At 50.2% G+C, this 16473-nt stretch overlaps 1 protein-coding gene across 3 annotated transcripts in view; it reads left to right on the top strand.

Moving 5' to 3' along the window:
- Positions 1-14837: 14837 nt before the first annotated feature.
- The window catches only part of SYN1 (synapsin I), a 294037-nt gene continuing 292401 nt past the window's right edge, over positions 14838-16473 (top strand). For all 3 annotated transcript variants that reach the window (XM_060253011.1, XM_060253010.1, XM_060253012.1), the window contains exon 1: positions 14838-15208. In XM_060253011.1, coding sequence (XP_060108994.1) covers positions 14844-15208 — 365 coding nt within the window. In that variant the 5' untranslated portion in view covers positions 14838-14843. The remainder of the gene's footprint in view (positions 15209-16473) is intronic.

The following is a 16473-nucleotide window of genomic DNA, read 5'->3' as shown; positions in this document are numbered from 1 at the left end:
GCTCCCTCTGACTGGCTGAGCCACTTCCATAGTAATGAAAGGAGGCAGCCAGGGGGGAAAAATCTTAATGTTCAGTTTAGTTCGAATTGGAGATTGGAGCTGAGAGCAGACTGAGCAGGAGTTCAGTTCAGTTCCTGAGACAGAGCTGGGTGGGTTTAGAGCTCTTGTCTGTATGAGAGTTTATTTGTGAGAAGGGGCTAATGGTAGCACTTCCTGGGGAAAACTCTTAAGCCTGTGGCACAGAGTGTCACAAGGCAGAGGGAGACTGTAAATCTCTGCTGAGGAGTTGTGTCAAACCAAAGGGCAGATTCCTGGTTCTAAGATAGAACACCAACACACACACACTGTGAGAGGGACAAAAGGTTCTTGTGGCTGTGTGGAAATCCCAGAAGTCAGACAGAGATCCTAGCTGTGAGGGGACTTAACACAAGTGAATGAAGTGCTAGTGTGAAGAGCCCTCAAGAGTGTTAGTGTCCAGGGTATACCTCTACAGCCTAGAGGATACCTAATATTTGCTAGGGGAAAGGGTGTGTGAAGGGAAGATCTGTCACAAGTGCAGTCAGTCCTCTGTGTGAATGAGATAGTGTGTGAAAGTATATTTGAAAAGCCAAAACCAGCTATAAAAGAGTGAATGAGTATTTTCCAGTGTGAAGGAAACACTGTCTTGTTTTCTAATACCAGCCTGCCAATATAAGTTTTCTTAAGTTTATTTATTACTTGGATTGTCTGCCTGCTAACTGATTTCAATTCATGTTCATCTGATGTTATTTCCTCCCTTCCTAGCCTTTCTGTACATAATAAAGCCTATTATTTGTTTGAACTTTTAAAATACTACCAGTGCCTTCATTATTTATGACAAGATTAATTTTGGTTCTCCTGAGGTACTGGGTAAAGGTGACAAAATTCAAAGTGGTCCCTTTTTTACCTGCTGACCCTGATGTCCCTCACACAGCCTTTCCAGTACTTGAAAACGGTGATCATATCACCTGTCAGCCGCCTTCTTTCCAGGCTAAACATATTAGGTTAAACTCAGAGTGTGTGACTGATTCACAGTCAGGGGTCGTTTTGTAGAAAAATAGGTGGAGGAGCTCATCCAGGGATTGTTATGCAGCTGCACTTACTGTTCAATGGACAAGGTGGGGAGGAGGAGGGGGAGCCCTCAGAAAGGTTCAGGAGCTGCGCTCCTGTGACCTCCTGCTGAATCCGAGGCCTGCTCACAGTCATCCAGCATCCTTCCATGTAGGGATTCGAACCTGGGTCTCCCAGATCTAACAACCACAGCACACTGGCTCTGAACAGCACCCCCAAAGTGGCTGCAATCTATGACTCCAGAGCCAAATGTGGCTCAGCATGTAAGCAGGTGCGGCTCTCTAAAAAAGAAAATGAAATCATTATATTGAGGCAGGAGTCCCCAACCTTTTTGAGCCTGTGGGCACCTTTGGAATTCTGACACAGAGCACTGGGCACAAACACAAAAATGGCTGCTGCAGGAGATGGAGCCGACCACAGGATGTCACAGAGGAGTGAGGTTGTGCATCGTTCTAATAGCGGATCAAGCAGTAGCTCTGTTTAGCAGGATGCCTTTTCTTGCTTGCAGGCAGGTTATGTTCAGTTGCATTTTTAAAAAATCTGCACAGCCAATCAAATCTCCAATGGCTAATCAGAAGCCCCAGGGCTTTTTTTTGTAGCAGGAACTCCTTTGCATATTAGGCCACACCCCTCTTATGTAGCTAATCCTCCAAGAACTGAAAGGGCTCTTTGTACAGGGCCTACTGTAAGCTCTTGGAGGATTGGCTACATAAGAGGGGTGTGGCCTAATATGCAAAGGAGTTCTTGCTACAAAACAAGCCCTGGGAAGCCCTGCTGGACAAAGGCCCTATCTGGCCTCACACACTTTCGGAAGATACATGGCAGGCACCAGGAAAGGTTTCTGTGGATGCCATGGTGCCCATGGGCACCTCTTTGGGGACCCATGCATTTACATATTTTGGAGGGTTAGGTATGATGCTAAAATAACCAGGATGTGATGTGCAGGGCTTTTTTGTAATAGGAAGTCCTTTGCATATTAGGCCACGTTAGGGTTGCCAATCCCCAGGTGGGAGCAGGGGATACCCCTGGTTTGGAGGCCCTCCCCCTACTTCAGGGTCATCAGAAAGCGGAGGTGGGGGAGAGAGAAATGTCGGCTGGGCACTCTATTATTCCCTATGGCAACCAATTCCCATAGGGAATAATGGAGAATTGATCCACGGGTATCTGGGGTTCTGGGGAAGGGCTGTTTTTTGAAGCAGAGGCACCAACTTTGCAGCATAGCATCCAATGCCTCTTCTCAAAAGACCCTCCAAGTTTCAAAGAGATTGGACCGAGGGATCCAAAAGAAGATGCCCCTATCCTTCATTATTTCCAAGGGAGGGAAGACATTTAAAAGTGTGCAGTGGTCCCTTTAAATGTGATGGCCAGAACTCCCTTTGGAGTTCAATTATGCTTTTCACAACCTTTCTCCTGGCTCCACCCCCAAAGTTCCTAGATATTTTTTGAATTGGCAACCCTAAGTCACACACCGCTGATGTAACCAATCCCCCTGGAGCTTACAGTATGCCCTGTACCAAGAGCCCTGTAAACTCTTGGAGGATTAGCTACATCAGGGATGTGTGGCCTAATATGCAAAGGAGTTCCTGCTACACAAAAAGCCCTGATGATGCGAATGGTAAGTATAGAGCAAGGAAGTGCTTCTTAGAGATGTCTTACAGAAAGGGAAATTACAGAGTCCAGCAGTAGCCAAGAATTCAGGTGTGACCCACGCACAGATACATGCCAGTGTACTAAAACAATTACACAGCATGCTCTGGTCAGGGTGTGCATGTATGATTTATTGAGAGATCTCGTGTGTGCCACTTTCAAATAAAACACTCACAACCTGCTGTGTTTAGACTGCGGATACTTTTATAGATTATTAATCAGCATGCCAATGCGCAGTAATGTTAAATGGTATATTTCCAGTTCTACAACTGGTGTCTCCCGTCCCACCCCCTCCCCTTCCTCTGCTCTAATCAAGCTGGTTGCAATGTGTGAGCAGGAATGCACAGGAACACAGTTCCGGCTGGCATGGCATCAGGGAGAAGAAGAGGAGGAGGAGGAGGAGGAGAAGAAGAAGAAATTGGATTAATATCCTGCCCTTCACTCGGAGTCTCAGAGCAACATTTAATCTCCTTCCCTTCCTCTCCCCACAACAAGCAGTCTGTGAGGCAGATGGGGCTGAGAGAGCTCTGAGAGAACTACTCATGAGAGAACAGTTCTGAGAGAATGCTAACTGGCCCAAGGTCACCCAGCTGTCTGCACATGGCGGAGTGAGGAATCAATCCCAGTTCTCCAGATTAGTGTTCACTGCTCTTAACCACGACACCCAACTGACTCTCAGGCTAGCCTGGGCCATCCAGGTGTGGACAAAAAAAGCCAACTTGATGGTCAGCTACACGGTGGAGGTAATGGAAAGGGCTGTCAAATTGCGAACTCCAGGTCACAACCAGTGTCCCCTCTAGGCTGAGTTAGGGTCAGCTAGCTCACAGATTTTTAGCCTCTGGCACACACATTTTTGTCTTAGCTCAGGAAGGAGGACCCCAGAGCACAATAATTGATGCAGCAGCTCACAACTTTAATACCAGTAGCTCACAAAGTCAAATTTTTGCTCACAAGACTCTGAAGCTTAGAGGGAACACCGGTCACGACCCTGGGATTCCTTGGTGGTCTCCCATCTCAATACAAATCAGTGCTGACCCTGCTTAGCTTTCAAGATTTGATGAGTCCAGGCTTGCCTAGACCATCTCGGTCAGGGCACCCTGTCTGGTAGAAATGGCAAAAAAGGTACAATGGGGTTGGTGAAGAAGAAGATATTGGATTTATGTCCCACCCTCCACTCTGAAGAGTCTCAGAGCAGCTCACAATCTCCTTTACCTTCCTTCCCCACAACAGACACCCTGTGAGGTGGGTGGGGCTGGAGAGGGCTCTCACAGCAGCTGCCCTTTCAAGGACAACCTCTGCCAGAGCTATGGCTGACCCAAGGCCATTCCAGCAGCTGCAAGTGGAGGAGTGGGGAATCCAACCCGGTTCTTCCAGATAAGAGTCCACACACTTAACCACCACACCAAACTGGTGACGGGAGGGAAGGTGTTCTGAGAACCGCATCAAAAAGGTATCAAACATGGTGAATACATAGCAGGCCAGCTCATCACCTTGTTTCGTTTTTAATAAGGCTGATGTGCCTTTGACTGTGATGGAACTGATGAACTTCGACAGGTGGGGTTTCCTCCATCGGGTGGGTAGCAGTGTCCATGTTGGATTTCTGCCTCTGACGCAGGCACAGTCCTGCCAAACAAAAGTGGCAATTGTAACCACAGAGGGGATGCCTGTAAGCAATGCTCCCTCTACAGCGTGATGTTTTGTGAGCAAAAATTCTACTTTGTGAACTACTGGCATTAACGTTGTGAGCTACTGCACATATTAGTTTTCTCTGGGGCCATTTTTCCTGAGCTAAGACAAAACACGTGTGAGCCAGAGGCTAAAAAAGAAGAAGACTGCAGATTTATACCTCGCCCTTCTCTCTGAATCAGAGACTCAGAGCGGTTTATTATACAATCTCCTATATCTTCTCCCCCCACAACAGACACCCTGTGAGGTGGGTGGGGCTGGAGAGGACTCTCATAGCAGCTGCCCTTTCAAGGACAACCTCTGCCAGAGCTATGGCTGACCCAAGGCCATGCCAGCAGGTGCAAGTGGAGGAGTGGGGAATCAAACCCGGTTCTCCCAGATAAGAGTCCGCACACTAAACCACCACACCAAACTGGCTCACACTAATTCCGTTTAGAGGGAACACTGCCTGTAAGGAGATGGAAGGGCCCGGACTACATGTTCTTGCTTGACTTGGAAAAGTCTGATTTATCAGTGGGGTAATTCTCCTTGCCCCTTTCTGAACAGAATGCATGTTTAGTACAACAGTGTCACCTAGTGGCACATCGCTGCTCCATCGATCTACCCTTTCACGTGGCACCTTCCGTCTCCCTCCACCCATTTCTTTGAGGACTGGAGTAGCTCACGTCCCTCTTTCACCACTGGCCTTCCTTTCCAGCACTAGCCCTCTCCCTGCACTGCCAAGAGAATGGGATTTCTAGGTTCCTTTTGGTACGGTTGTCATGGTGATGCCTGAGTAGAAAATCCTCTTCCCTGCTCCATCCTCCCCCCCCTCCGCCCCCGCAGCAGGTTCCCTCTGAGTTTCTGTGGCAGCATGCTGAGCTGTGTTCCCTAATGCCCCTAATGGTGGCAAGAGGAGAGGTGGGGGGAAATGGGGGGACCCACCGAATAGGAAAAGAAAGGAGGAACCCGTAGGCACAACTTGTGCAATTCTGCATGGTCCCCCGTCTGCAATAAACCCAAACGTGCAGAATCATCGCAGAAATGCCCCGTCATGCATACGAAGGCATGCTTCAATTATAGATGCCGCTGGTCAAAGTCGTTGCATGCACGTGGCTTTCAGCACACACCGTTGTGGGCTCGCCTATTCAAATGTTGATATACTGGCTTAATAAACCTGAATAAAGTCAGGGCTCTTTTTTGTAGCAGGAGCTCCTTTGCATATTGGGCCACACACCCCTGATGTAGCTAATCCTCCTGGAGCTTACAGTAGGCCCTGCAGAAACCACCCTGTAAGGTCTTGGAGGATTGGCTGCATCAAGGGCATGTGGTCCGATATGCAAAAGAGTTCCTGCTACAAAATAAAGCCCTGGGTAAGGTACAGGCCTCGGATTCAGCAGGAGCTCACAGGAGCGCAGCTCCTGAACCTTTCTGAGGGTTCCCCCTCTTCCTCCCCGCCTACTTACCTTGTCCATTGACTAGTAGGTGCAGCTGCATAACAGTCCCTGGATTAGGAGAGTGGGCAGCCAGCCAGTCACCAGGGGCTTTGCCACACCCTCCCCAGCCCTCATTAACCCCTGGAGACGCCCACGCCACCTTTTCTCCACTTCTTATGTGATTTTGGGAGGCAGATGGCTTGCTGGCCTTTTGACTGGAGGGGGGGGCAGCCCAAGAGAGCCCCAGGAGAGCAAGGCCTGCTTGGGCTGTCTGGACCTCTAGCCATCCCAAGCAGGTCTCACTCGCCTAGGGCTCTCCTTTCTTGCATCGGGCTGTGGAAGCGTGTGTATACGTGCACTGATGCCCATTTGGAGTGAGGAACCGGACGGAACGTTGCACACAAAACACAATAGGGATTCTCTCCTCCCCTTCCCGGAGCAACAGAATTCAGATCAGCGTGACTTTTAAAGCAGCACAATGAGGTGTAATTTAAAGCACTGCCAAGCCAAGCAGACGCAGAACCAGCCGAGTGTGTTATTAACACCTAAAGAACCCCTGGCAGGTCTGGAAGTGAGACGTGCAATTATGGCATTTAGGGAGGAGGGAGGAGGCAATGAGAGAACAGGAGAGCGTCCCCACCGGGCCAGTGGGAGATGCAGTCTAATTTACCGTCAACACGCTTTTTCTTTCAGGCACAAAGCAGCAGCCGCAGCCGGCTCAGACGCGTTATGATCCAGATGCTGTTTAGGGAGAAAAAGAGCACAAAGAACAGAGGCACAAGCCTCGGAATCCCAGAGCCAGGAGGCAACATCAGGGGAAGGTCTCAGCCTCTCTGCCCTGTTGCTGGACCTCCAGAGGAATAGGCTGGCCACTGTGTGAGACAGAGTACTAGACCAGATGCGCCGCTGGTCTGATCCAGCAGGGCTCTTCTGATGTTCTTATGAAGGCCTCAGCCTCTCTACCCTGTTGTTGGCCCTCCAAAGGAACTGGTTGGCCAGGATGCTGGACTGGATGGACCACAAGTCTGATCCAGCAGAGCTCTTCTGATGTTCTTATGAAGGTCTGGGCCTCTCTGCCCTGTTGTTAGCTGTCCAGAGGTAGTGGTTGGCCACTGTGTGAGACAGGATGGACTAGTGATCTGATCCAGCAGAGCTCTCCTATTTTTCTTATGAAGCCCTGGGCCTCTCTGCCCTGTTGTTGGCCCTCCAGAGGAACTGGTTGACAACTGTGTGAGACAGGATACTAGACTAGATAGGCCACTGGTCTGATCCAGCAGGGCTCTTATGTTCTTAACATCATGTAGAAAGTTCATTCCACCCCCCCCCCCTCAAAAAAGAACATACATCTTCCTTATGTCTGCAACTGACTCAGAACTGGAACACAGGACCAAACAGGATACATGGTGGGGAGAAAACTGATGAGAATGCAACCTTTGGTTGGAGAAGGGTGGTGGTGGTGGGGACAAACATCTACCATTGTAGCTCTGTAGCTTTCTCTGTCTTCTATGTAGCTCTGCAGCCAGATTCTCGAGTAGAAAAGAACCATTAGGAAATGTCATCCCCTCCCTGAATGATTTTGGCACAGAGTCTTCACCACCTGTGGTTTTAACTTCTGCCTGATATGTCTGAGCTACGCTTCTGACGTTCTGTAAGCTGTGGGAAATGGAGGATGAGAAGAAGAAGAGGAAGAGGAGGAGGAAGAAGATGACTGTAGGTTTATACTCTGCCCTTCTTTCTGAATCAGAGACTCACAGCAGCTTACAATCTCCTATATCTTCTCCCCCACAACAGACACCCTGTGAGGTGGGTGGAGCTGAGAGGGCTCTCACATCAGCTGCCCTTTCAAGAACAACTCCTACGAGAGCTAGGGAGGACTCAAGGCCATTCCAGCAGGTGAAGGAGTGGAGAATCAAACCCGGTTCTCCCAGATAAGAGTCCACACACTTAACCACTACACCAAACTGGCTCTCTAGAGGAAGATATTGAATTTATATCCTGCTCTCCACTCTGAATCTCATAATCTCAGAGCAGCTCACAATCTCCCCCACAGCAGACACCCTGTGAGGTGGGTGGGGCTGAGAGGGCTCTCCCAGCAGCTGCCCTTTCAAGGACAACTCCTACAATAGCTATGGGGGACCCAAGGCCTCTCCAGCAGGTGCAAGCGGAGGAGCAGGGAATCAAACCCGGTTCTCCCAGATAAGAGTCCTCATACTTAACCACTACACCAAACTGGCTCTCTGTCTGTCAAGGGAATAAGGCAGCAGGGTGGTGGAATGCCTTGACTTGGATGGCCCAGGCTAGCCTCATCTTGTCAGATCCTGGAAGCTAAGCAGGGCCCGCCCCCCCCCCACCGCCTTTGTTCAGAGCAGAATTGGCTGTAGGAGCAGTCTCGTTAAAGTAAAGTAAACAGGGTCAGCCCTGTTTAGTATTTGGATGGGAGACCATTGAGGAACACCGGGGTTGCTTCGTAGAGGCAGGCAAGGTCAAACCACTTCTGTTGGTCTCCTGCCGTGAAAACCCTATGGGGTGGCTATACCTCAGCTGTCTTTACACACACATCAAGGAACGGGAGCACTCTGATAAAAGGGAACAGGATTGTCGTCTAGCCCCACTGTTTATTGTAGGCAGGGGCGGCTGAACTGCAGCTCGGGAGCCACCTGTGGCTCTTTCACACATATTGTGTGGCTCTCAAAGCCCCCACCACTCCGTCGGCCAGCCTGAAGGAGGCATTTGTCTTTTTAAATCAATTCTCCAAACCAATCCAGCCAATGGCCTGGAGAATGCAATTAAAGTTGCTCTCTTTCCATCTCTACCTCCCCCCGACTTTTTGCTTCCTTTCCCTTTCCTTCTTTCTTGCAGCTCTCAAACATCTGGTGTTCATTTCTTGCGGCTTTCAAATATCTGATGTTTATTCTTTGTGGCACTTGCATTAAGCAAGTTTGGCCACCCCTGATCGAAGGTATTATCTTGTACTTAATTGCATTATCTTCTATATTCGGAATCGCTGTTTCTATGCATTGTTTATAATGTTTCATGCATGATACCTTTTTGGGAAGGGGCAGTGTTTCTAATTTTTGTCCTCCTAGTCCTGTTGCGTGGTTTGTTGGATGTCTCCTGCTATTTCACTGCATTGTCTTCCCCGCCTAGAGTCTCAATGGGAAAGGCGGGCTATAAATAAAGAAAGTAAACAATGCTGAAATGAGTCACTATGACAGGATGTATGCATCTGCTCTTATGCACATCTTTCACGCCTAGCCTGTCAACAACAATGCCAACTTACTTGAAGAATAGCTTTGTGTGACATAAAAAAAAAAAGGTAGTCCCCTGTGCAAGTACCAGTCATTTTCGACTCTGGGGTGACGTTGCTTTCACAATGTTTTCACGGCAGACTTTTGACGGGGTAGTTTGCCATTGCCTTCCCCAGTCATCTACACTTCCTCCCCCAGCAAGCTGGGGATTCATTTTACCAACCTCGGAAGGATGGAAGGCTGAGTCAACCTGAGCCGGCTACCTGAAACTAGCTTCTGCCGGGATCAAACTCAGGTCGTGAGCAGAGAGTTCAGATTGCAGTACTGCAGATTTACCACTCTGTGCCATGGGGATCCTTTGGGTGACATAACCCCATCTATTTAGGAATCCAGGAGATTCACCTCCGCTCCTGGTCCACAGCATGCAATCCACACATCTAACAATGCAATTAAGAACAAGATAATACCTACAATCAGGAGTCGCCAAACATGCTTAATGTAAGTGCCACAAAGAATAAATATCAGATATTTGAAAGCTGCAAGAAATGAACCTCAGATGGAAGGGAAGGTGGCTCAGTGGTAGAGCATCTGCTTGGTAAGCAGAAGGTCCCAGGTTCAATCCCCGGCATCTCCAACTAAAAAGGGTCCAGGCAAATAGGCACGACAAACCTCAGCTTGAGACCCTGGAGAGCCATTGCCAGTCTGAGTAGACAATGCTGACTTTGATGGACCCAGGGTCTAATTCAGTATAAGGCAGCTTCATATGTTCATATGTTCACACCCTTCTCACTGAATAGTCATGGCAAGAGCCAAAGTAGTCAATCTTTCTTTTTCTCCGCTTCCATAAATCTGGATCTGGATAGCCCAGGCTAGTCCAATCTCATCAGATCTCGGAGACTAAGCAGGATTGGCCTTGGCCAGGAATTGGAAGGGTGACCTCCAAGGGATACCAGGGGCACAACTCAGAGGCAGACAACAACAACAAACCACCACTGAATCTTCTCTTGCTTAAAACAAAACAAATAGCTTACCATCTAGCTCAGGGGCCCAAGGGCTGGATCAGGTCCCCGTCGGGCTCCTATCAGGCCCGCGTGCATCTCACTGTCATCTGCTTCCTTCTTCCTCTCTTACTTCCTTCTGCACCACAGCTTGCTTTGTCAGGCTTGCTCAATCACACAGAAGCTACAGAGCAAAGTCTCTGTTTTCTCCATTGGCTGAACAGCACATGAAGCAACTTATGTACAAAAGCTCACAATGCCCAGCCATTTCATGTTTTCCTCATGTCTTAGGCTCAAAGCATTGACCATGAGATTTCTGTAATCTAAAGTAGGTTTGCAGCTTACAGGCACACACCTGCACAACACCTGAACGGCATACTCAAGATTGCTACAGCACAGACATTGTCTCCAGATTTTGATGCAATAATTAAAAGCAAGAGGTGTCAGTTACCAGAAACTGTTAAATAAATGAAACATTGCAAGAGTGCTAATCTTTTAAGCATATTTTAAGGATTTAAAAACATCTTTGTGTTTGCCTGTGTCCTTTATAAGTTTATATCTCTGCTACCTAGCATTACATTTCATGATACACATGGTCTGACCCAACAAGGTCTCATCTATTCCAGTTCTGGTCCTCATAACAAATGAGTTTGACAACCTTAAGAATGCTAAAGAGCTAGAGCTTCTGGCTGCCAGACAATCTTACAGTCTCCTGGCTATACTACATGCAATGCCATACAACAACAACAACAACAACAACAACAACAACAACAACAACAACAACAACAACAACAACAACAACAACAACAACAACAACAACAACAACAACAATAATAATAATAATAATAATAATAATAATAATAATAATAATAATAATAATAATAATAATTTATTCCCCTCCATGAAGTCACCAGCTGTGGGGTTCAAGGCAAGAGATGTTCTGCTTTGCCATAGCCTGACTCTGCATTGGAATTCTGGACTTCCTTGGCTCTTGAAGCCCCACCACCTTGGTGAAGAAATTTGTCTCTGTAAATCACTTCTCTAAGCCAGCCAGCAGCTTGGAGAATGCATTTAAAGTTAAAGTTGCTTAATTTCCACCTCTCCCTCCCTCCCCCTCAGTTTGGTGTAATGGTTAAGTGTATGGACTCTTATCTGGGAGAACTGGGGTTGATCCCCCACTCCTCCACTTACAGCTGCTGGAATAGCCTTGGGTTAGCCATAGCTCTCGCAGGAGTTGTCCTTGAAAGGGCAGCTGCTGCGAGAGTCCTCTCAGCCCCACACACTTCACAGGGTGTCTGTTGTGGGGAGAGAAGATATAGGAGATTGTAAGCTGTTCTGAGACTGATTCACAGAAAAGGGCGCGGTATAAATCTAAAGTCTTCTTCTTCTTCTCATGTGCCTTCCTTCCTTCCTTCCTTCCTTCCTTCCTTCCTTCCTTCCTTCCTTCCTTCCTTCCTTCCTTCCTTCCTTCCTTCCTTCCTTCCTTCCTTCCTTCTGTCCCTCCCTCCCTTCCCCCATCCCTGTACATTCCACTCATCCTTGTATTTCACTTATCTGTCCCTTTCCAACCCTTAACCCACATATCTCCCTGGATGGCTCAGGCTAACCCGATCTTGTCAGATCTCAGAAGCAGAGCGGGGTTGGCCCTCATTGCTATATGGATGGGATTAAAATGCAGTAAGGATCTAGAGATTGCAATGTTGCAGAGGCAGACTTGTGGCTCACATGCAAGGAACCAGACTGATAGGATCCTCCTATGATCTCCTAGAAACTCTGGCAATGACTTCTACTCCCCTTGAAGTTGCAATGTGCACCAGTATCAGCTCAGCTGGGTGTAGCAAATCTCATTGTTGGGAGACATGAAAGGTAAAAAAAAGGGGACAGTCTGTCTCTATATCCAGATGGCATCTAGAACATTGTAGGGATATCAGTGGTCTTAGGGACCCTTTCAAGTGTCTGCATCGGGAGTTAGAAAGGGAAGTGAGAGGAAGAGAAACAGGGCTTAATCAGAACCATGGACAAAGGCATCAATGTTTTCAGTACCATGGACAGCGCAACCTCCTGGATTGAAGGGACTAACCGGGTCACACCAATTCTCTGGCTCAGCATGGTTTGAACGAATCGAACATTGCACGTTAGTTCATTCTCTGGCATTCAGAAGAGATGCATCCAGGTTTTTTTCCCTGGAGGAACACAGTGGAACAAAGTTCCAGAACTTCTTCCTAAAAGCAAAATTCTCAAAAAAATGTTAAAAAGTTCACGAGGGGGGTCCCATGTGTTTCTCCTTCATTTCCCTCTGAGTTCCGGCACCTCTTTTTCCAGAAAAAAAGCCCTGGATGCATCAATTTCAGTATGAACTCCATCCTGTGAGCACCCTAACTAGCATCTGCTAATGGACTTGTTCGCATTGAAATCGCAGTCCTTTAAATATCATACTGCCCTCATTTTCAAGAGGCCCTAAAAAATGAGCACCACAACCTGAAAACTTCGTTGGTCTTAAAGGTGCCACTGGTCTGTAGCTTTGTTCTGTTGCTTCAGACTAACATGGCTGCCCTTCCGGATGTACCACGACCTGATGTCATCCATAGAGGTATTTCCCTTGTCGTGAAACAAGCTACCTTTTCTTTGCTGCTTTCTCCACCTCCCATCCTTTCTTATACTACATGTTTAAAGTCTGTCATGTTTAATTGACAGGGTGTGGCTCTTTCACGCATATTGTGTGACTCTTGAAGCCCCCATCACTTGGAGAAGATATTCATCTCTCTGTAAATCACTTCCCCAAGCCAGCCATCAGCTTGGAGAATGCATATAAAGTTGCTTTCTTTCTACCTCCCCCCTCTCCTCCCTCCCCCTCATCTGTTTCCCTCCTTCAAAGTAACGAGAGGTCCCTCTCCCTACATTCTGGTGGTGGAAGGTCAAGCAAGGTGACAGCAAGTCGCAGCCGATTTATGGCAACCCTGAAGACATGAACGTCAGATGTTTGAGAGCCAAAAGGCAGGAAGGGAGGGAGGGAGGCAAATAGATGGGGAGAGAGAGGTGGAAGGAAAGCAACCTTATATGCATTATCGAAGCTGCTGGCTGGCTGGCTTGGAGAAGTGATTTGAAGAGAAAAATGCTTTCTCCAAGCTGGCCAATGGGGCGGGGTGGGGGGCTTTGAGAGCCACATGTGGGTCCTGAGCCACAGTTTGGCCACCCCTGGTATAGCCTAATCATGTCAAATCTTGGAAGCTAAGCAAAGTCAGTGCTTGGAAGGGAGACCACCAAGGAAGGCTTTGCAGAAGAAAGCCATGGTCAACCACCTCATCCCCTTGCTGGGGTGTAAGTCGGATGTGGCTTGACCCTCACAGATAAAATATCATTATATGAAGCAGGAAGAATCTGTTTCCTTTCTGAGAAGCCTTCCCTTTAGCCATCCTGAACTCTGGATTCTCCCCCCCCCCCCCCCGCCGGCCAGGCACTGGGATAAATTGGTCTGTCGACACGTTGTCCCTTGGTCCTATGAAAGCCCAAACGGGAAAGGCTTGTGCCTCTCTTGGAAACCACCTACACCTCCCCAGGGTGGCCTGGGCCTCATTTGGAGAGTTGCTCATCTGTGCCACAGCGCTTCTCCCCAAATAGGCACCCTCTCTGAAAATAATCTCCATTCGGCTCTCTGAATTCACAGGATCACCGGCTACGGGCGGCAGGCCTTCCATCACAGCTTTGCAGGCAGCGGCTCCCAGCAAGAGAAGGGCGGCAGCAGCAGCCGCAGCATCCTCAGCATCCTTCTGCTTTCCGTCCTTGCATCCCTCCGCTCCTGGGTACCGGACTGTACCATCCTCACCTGCCGGAGAGGGGTGGGGTGGAGTGGGAACGAGGAGGCCGAGCCCCTCCCAGCGGCGAATGGCGCAACCCCGGATGGCTTTTTGCAGAGGGAAGGGACCCAACCACTGCAGCAGTTCGGGGGGGAGGCGGCGAGGGGAGGGAATTCGGAGAGCCCAAGCGCTTGGTGGTGGGGGGGGGGGGGGGAGGAGAGGAAGGGATTAACCCAGCAGAGCTGGAGAGACGGGTGACCGCAGAAGGCGCCGGACTTGGGAGGAGCCCGGCTGCTTCCCCCTCCTCCCCACTGTAGAGACTCCCCCCTCCTCCCCCCCAAAGCTCAGGGACTCTTGGCCCCTTCTTTCCCTACCGAGTCTCCCCGAGGAGACAGGCGCGCCAAGCAGCCGGAGCTGCTAGAGATCTGGAGAAAGAGAGAGAGAGAGATCTGGAGAGTCAGAGATCTGGAGAGAGCGAGATCTGGAGAGAGAGCGAGAGAGATCTGGAGAGAGAGAGCGAGAGCTGGAGAGAGAGAGAGATCTAGGATCCTTTCCCCCTCGGAGAGCACGAAGCCCTTGGGCAAAGAAGACAGGAGATCCACTGGCATCGCCTCTCCTTGCCAGAGAGAGGATCTGGATCCAGCGCAGACGATCAAGTAGAGCCCCTCCCTGCCAGTCCTCGAAAGATCCCCCCCCCCCCAACCACCCCAAAAAGCCGGCTGTCTGGATCCTCCCCCAAGGAGAAGCGACGTGAAGGGCGACTTGATCTAGAGGAGACCTCCTCCGGGGCCAGGAGCTGCAGGAGAGGTAGCCGGTGGGGGTGAGGACCCCTGGGGAAGGCTTCGGGTCTGCCGCCCCCCTCCCCCCTCCCCGCTCGCCGAAGAGCCGGCCTTCCCCCCAGGGGCGCCCCAGCCAGGAGAGGGGCCCCCCCTCGACCCGCAGGACTCCCCGCTACCCCCCGCCAAGATGAATTACCTCCGCCGGCGCCTCTCCGACAGCAACTTCATGGCCAACCTGCCCAACGGCTACATGACCGACCTGCAGCGCCCGCAGCCCCCCCCGCCGCCGCCCCCCAGCGCCACCTCGCCCTCCTCCGGCAGCCTCTCCCCCGCCGCCGCCCCCGCCCCAGCCCCAGCCCCAGCCGCCCCCAGCCCCAGCCCCGGGCCCGCCAGCGCCGGCGGCTTCTTCTCCTCCCTCTCCAACGCCGTCAAGCAGACCACCGCCGCCGCAGCAGCCACCTTCAGCGAGCAGGTGGGCGGCGTGGCCGGCTCCGGGGGCTCTTCCGCGCGAGCCAAAGTCCTGCTGGTGGTCGACGAGCCCGGCACCGACTGGTAAGCAGCTGCCCAGCGAGCCCAGGCTGCCCCACCGCCTCCCCCCCTCCCTCTCCTTCCTTGCCTCTTCCTTCCTGCCGCCTCCCTCTCCTTGCCTTCCTTCCTTTCTTTCTTCCTCCCTCCCCTATCTCTCTTTTCCTCCCTCCCTCTCCTATCTCTCTTTTCCTTCCTTCCTTCCTTCCTTCCTTCCTTCCTTCCTTCCTTCCTTCCTTCCTTCCTTCCTTCCTTCCTTCCTTCCTTCCTTCCTTCCTTCCTTCCTTCGCCTGATCCAAACACCAAGACTTGCTAAGGGTCCCCCCACTCCCTTCCAGAAGGTGAAGGCTTTCCTTTACCTTCTTTTTCTAGACCTGGTCAGTTTCACAACTTCCTGCAACTGAAAGACCCCCCCCCTCCCCCCAGCCTTTTCCTGATTCAGAGAAACCTTTTTCTAGCGATGACTTTGGATCGCATTTCCAATCCCTTGGTTACTGAATGGCGCCTTGGCATTGAATTGCACCTGCAGGGCAAGTGTGTGTGTATGTGCGCGTGCGGGGGTCAAAATGAAAGCCTCCCCAGCCCCCACCCACTCATCCATTAGTTGGCCTGTCACAGCCTGACTCACAGGAAATGATGAAGCAGGCAGCCTCATCCTCTCTGATGAAGGCAGGTTTGATGCTTCCATTAAAATCTTGTTGGTCTTTAAGGTGCTCCTGGACTCCAGCTGAGCTCTCCTACTGCAGGTCAAAAGGGCAACCCTCTGAAACGATCACCCTGTCTTGTATCATTCTCCTTCCTTCCTTCCTTCCTTCCTTCCTTCCTTCCTTCCTTCCTTCCTTCCTTCCTTCCTTCCTTCCTCCCTCCCTCCCCTATCTCTCTTTTCCTCCCTCCCTCTCCTATCTCTCTTTTCCTTCCTTCCTTCCTTCCTTCCTTCCTTCCTTCCTTCCTTCCTTCCTTCCTTCCTTCCTTCCTTCCTTCCTTCCTTCCTTCCTCTGCATTCCATTCATCCTTCTATTTCACTTATCTGTCCCTTTCCAACCCTTAATCCACATATCTCCTTGGATGGCCCTGGCTAACCTGATCTTGTCCGATCTCAGAACCAAAGCAGGGTTGGTCCTGATTGCTATATGGATGGAGGAAGTCCAAGGAAGTCCAAGGCTGCTATGCTGAGGCAGCCAATGGCAAATCCCCTCTGAAAGTCTCTTGCCTTGAAAATCCTCGAGAGTCACCAGGGTGTTTTTGTAGCCAGAATTCCTTTGCATATTAGGTCACACACCCCTGAGGTAGCC

This window comes from Heteronotia binoei, chromosome 13 (assembly GCF_032191835.1).
Source record: "Heteronotia binoei isolate CCM8104 ecotype False Entrance Well chromosome 13, APGP_CSIRO_Hbin_v1, whole genome shotgun sequence".
In the NCBI taxonomy this organism is placed as follows: Eukaryota; Metazoa; Chordata; class Lepidosauria; order Squamata; family Gekkonidae; genus Heteronotia; species Heteronotia binoei.
This window is presented reverse-complemented; position numbering and strand designations above follow the sequence as displayed.